Here is a 3,399-nt window from a genome sequence, read left to right as displayed (position 1 = left end):
CGCACACACATGCACACACACATGCACACACACATGCACACACACATGCACCGATGTCTCTTCTGCAGATTTGAAATGTGACTTTGAGCCAAACTCTTTATTTTTTGTTTAAAATTCAAAGATCATACCTGCAGATCTGCACGAGGTGAAGCAGTTAGACCAAAGTGAACCAAAGAAAAGTGAAAACGTTTTCACAGACAGACACGTCTCTGTGTTTTTGTTAGTTTCATGAGTTGACTGGATTATTTTTACTCAAACTGTGGTGATGGACAGACTGGCACACTTTAATGCGTTTGTAGTCAAAAGAGCCGCGCAGTGAGGGACGAGCAGCAGACAAACATGGCTGTGTGCATGAGAGACACTCACACATGATGCTGTTGCTTTTTTATTGGAAACATTTATCTGCTTTTGATGATCAGAAGCTTCTGCTTGAAATGAACCTGCAGCATCTGCAGCACACTCTGATGCAGGGAGAGTGTGGGCTCGGTGTCTTTGCCAACAAACTCCCACTTCCTCCTTAAATAAGAAACACTGGGTAAGCCAGAATAGTGTTTTTCATGATGGCTTGTCTTTCCTACTAAAATTAGCTCAGTGGTGTGATTTCCTGTGTCAAACTGCTCCGTTATTAGACACACAGTGTAAATGTGGACAGAGCTCGTAGAGCCTCGTGGTGCAGCAGCAACTCGAAGTTTCCTGTGGGACTTTCTCACATCACTGTGGAGAGTTTTGACCCACTCTTCTTTACAGCGTTGCTTCAGCTCACTGAGGTTTGCAGGATTATTCATGCACAGCTCTGTGAAGGTCTCACCACAGCATCCCACACTGTGACTGCACCACTGCAGCAGCTCCATTCTTTCCTTTTCCAGCCGTTCTGCTGCAGATCTGCTGCTGTGCTCGGGTCATCGTGGTGACCCAGTTGAGTCCACGCTTCAGCAGACAGACGTCCTCACGCGGTCACCGTGCTGTGGTTGGTGTGAGGTGTTTGTGCTGCTATGATGTTTGGTTGTATCTGACTGTGCTGCTGTGCATTATCGCCAAACATCTCCACTCTGGTCTCGTTTGTTCCAGAAGTCTTTGTTCAGGTGCAACTTTGCAAACTTAATCCATGCTGCCATGTGCTTTTTAGAGAGAAGAGGGTTTTTTGCAGCTCTTCCAATCAAACCACACTTGTTCAGGCTTTTTTCTATTGCTGTGTGATGAACTTTAACCTTTAACGTGCCAACTGAGGCCCGTCTGAGATGGAGCGTTGCACAGTCTGAGCTTTGGCTGTAGATTCTGGGAACAGAAGCCTGAATCATCAACACCAACCTCTGCTTTTATCGAGGTGCTCGTACCTTTGGTGTCATTTAACCTGAATCTCTTGAGGCAGTGTAAAGAGAGAGTGTCTGTGCAGCAGGGAGGGGAAGCTCTGAAATCCTGATCCAAAGCAAAAACAGAAGATTCAGTTCAACATGATGCTGTTTGTAAATCTTTGACTGACATCAAGTCTGACAGTACTATAGGCAAATATCAAAAGTGTCTCCAGCTCTGCCTCACCGAGGATTCTCCTGACCCCGGCCATCACTCTCAGGCTCTGGAGCTCCAATCATGCTTTCATCGCTCCCACATGGAGCACTGTCCAAGCAAAGCCCTGCAGGAGCTGCAGCCTGTTCTGAGCTCAGCTGTTAGTCTGGAACAGTTTTGCATCAGGCTGTAAACACAGATGTTTACGGGCCAGACTCACTGCGGGAGCCTCGAGTGCTTCTTTCTCTCTGAGGCAGACACAGTTTGTTTTAGTTTCAACAGCGAGCATGAAACTGATGAGTCACTCAGAGAGTTATTAAATAGCTCCTGAGTATTTCCAGTTTTTAATCCACGATCAGCTTCACTCTCATAAACCACAAGAGAGACAAAAGTGCAGTAAACGCACATACAAAGATTTGTATTATTATTAACTAGAACCCGGAGCTGTGCGGCTGTTAGAGGTGCTGGGCTGACTCTGTCCTGACTCCTGAGACAGACAGCAGAGAGGACAGCTGTCCTCTCTGCTGTCTGTCTCAATAAAAGCTGAAAGTGTTTTGTGCGTTGCTGGTGCTGCGTTTGTGTCCAGCTTCAGTGTTTGTCTGCGTTTTATTGAATTCTGTGATATAATTTATACAGATAACTTTAACAAAAGTGGAGACGGGTTTTTGGTGTTGGCTGTTCACAAACTGAATCAAAAACCATCACAATGAGGGCGGAGCCACCAGTGGTAGAGCTCCTCTCATCCAATCAGAAGGCTTCACGGCTCGCCGCTCGCCTCCTGACTTGGAGTCGAGCACTCCTGGTTCCACGCCGATGGATGAAGAAGTGTTTTTCAGCAGGGCCTCCTCACGGTGACTCAGCAGCTGTGCAGCTTTATAAGGAGGCAGCGAACCTCAGTCTGTCACCACGCAGACGATGGCCCGGCTGCTCCGCATTGCCTGCATCCTGGTCTGCTGCCCCGCGCTGCTGCAGGGCAAAGCTTCAGGTAAGCACACCTGAACTTGTCAGTGGTGAGTCTGCCGCTGTGCTCAGATTTCATTAGAGTTTTGTTCAAGGTGCACTAATGGTGCTATTTTTTTATACCTGCATTTGTTTCCTGCTCACAGCTCTGCTTTGGTTCCTACTGAAGATCATTGTTGTATTCGGTTTGGACAGAATGACATTTTAAAGTTAAAACTGAGGGAGGTGAAACTGAGATTAGATTTTAAGGACACACGGGCACAGCTGAACTGTCCAAAAGGACGTATTCTACCAAAAATCAGATCCACCTTTTAATCAGACTGTGGATCCAGCAGTCTCACCTGCTGCAGGTGCTCGTTTATCAACGTTTAAATCAGTGTTTATGGCTGTTACAGAACACAAAGTTTAGTGTTACTGACAGTGAACAGCAGAGAGCCGGTTGTTAGCGAGATGTGGACGACTGCAGTAATTCTCTGCTTCTGGCTTTCAGCACAGCTGTTAACCTCTATCAGAACCAGGCTGTGGCAGATTTTCACCTCAAATTATTTTTCAGGTGAACTGTAATCAAAGTTCAGGCAAATCCACTTAAAGCCTTCTTCTGTGTTTTTAGCATTTTCCCTGTTTTGCACGTCGTCCCCGTCACGGTTGGACAGACGGCGCTGCTGAAGGCGCTCCTCTGTCCTTCCTGTTGCTGTTTATTGATGACGATGTTTCCTGTCGTTGTTCAGAGTACCAGCTGGAGTCAGAGACGCTGAGCCGATGTGAGCTGCTGAGAGGCGTCGCTGTTGCCAAAGAGCGAGATGAGATCCCTCACTGCACGGAGGACGGCAGCTTCAGGTGCTGGATTTGGTTTTTTTATAATCGTGATGAAGAAATATCAGCAGCACCTCTGAGACACAATATGAACGCTCATAATATTTAAAAAGTTCAACTTAT

General features: G+C 46.7%; 1 protein-coding gene across 1 annotated transcript in view; it reads left to right on the top strand.

Moving 5' to 3' along the window:
* Positions 1-3,399, top strand: part of tg (thyroglobulin) — a 24,980-nt gene that overhangs the window by 3,084 nt on the left and 18,497 nt on the right. Inside the window, exons 2-3 of the mRNA XM_042227985.1 lie at positions 2,140-2,488; positions 3,192-3,300. Of these exons, the coding sequence (XP_042083919.1) occupies positions 2,419-2,488; positions 3,192-3,300 (179 nt within the window). The 5' untranslated portion in view covers positions 2,140-2,418. The remainder of the gene's footprint in view (positions 1-2,139; positions 2,489-3,191; positions 3,301-3,399) is intronic.

Source organism: Haplochromis burtoni, unplaced genomic scaffold (genome assembly GCF_018398535.1).
Source record: "Haplochromis burtoni strain Fernald_Lab_line unplaced genomic scaffold, NCSU_Asbu1 Contig_295, whole genome shotgun sequence".
NCBI classification, from domain to species: Eukaryota; Metazoa; Chordata; class Actinopteri; order Cichliformes; family Cichlidae; genus Haplochromis; species Haplochromis burtoni.
Note: the sequence above shows the minus strand (reverse complement) of the source record. Positions and strands in the feature narration are given on the sequence as shown.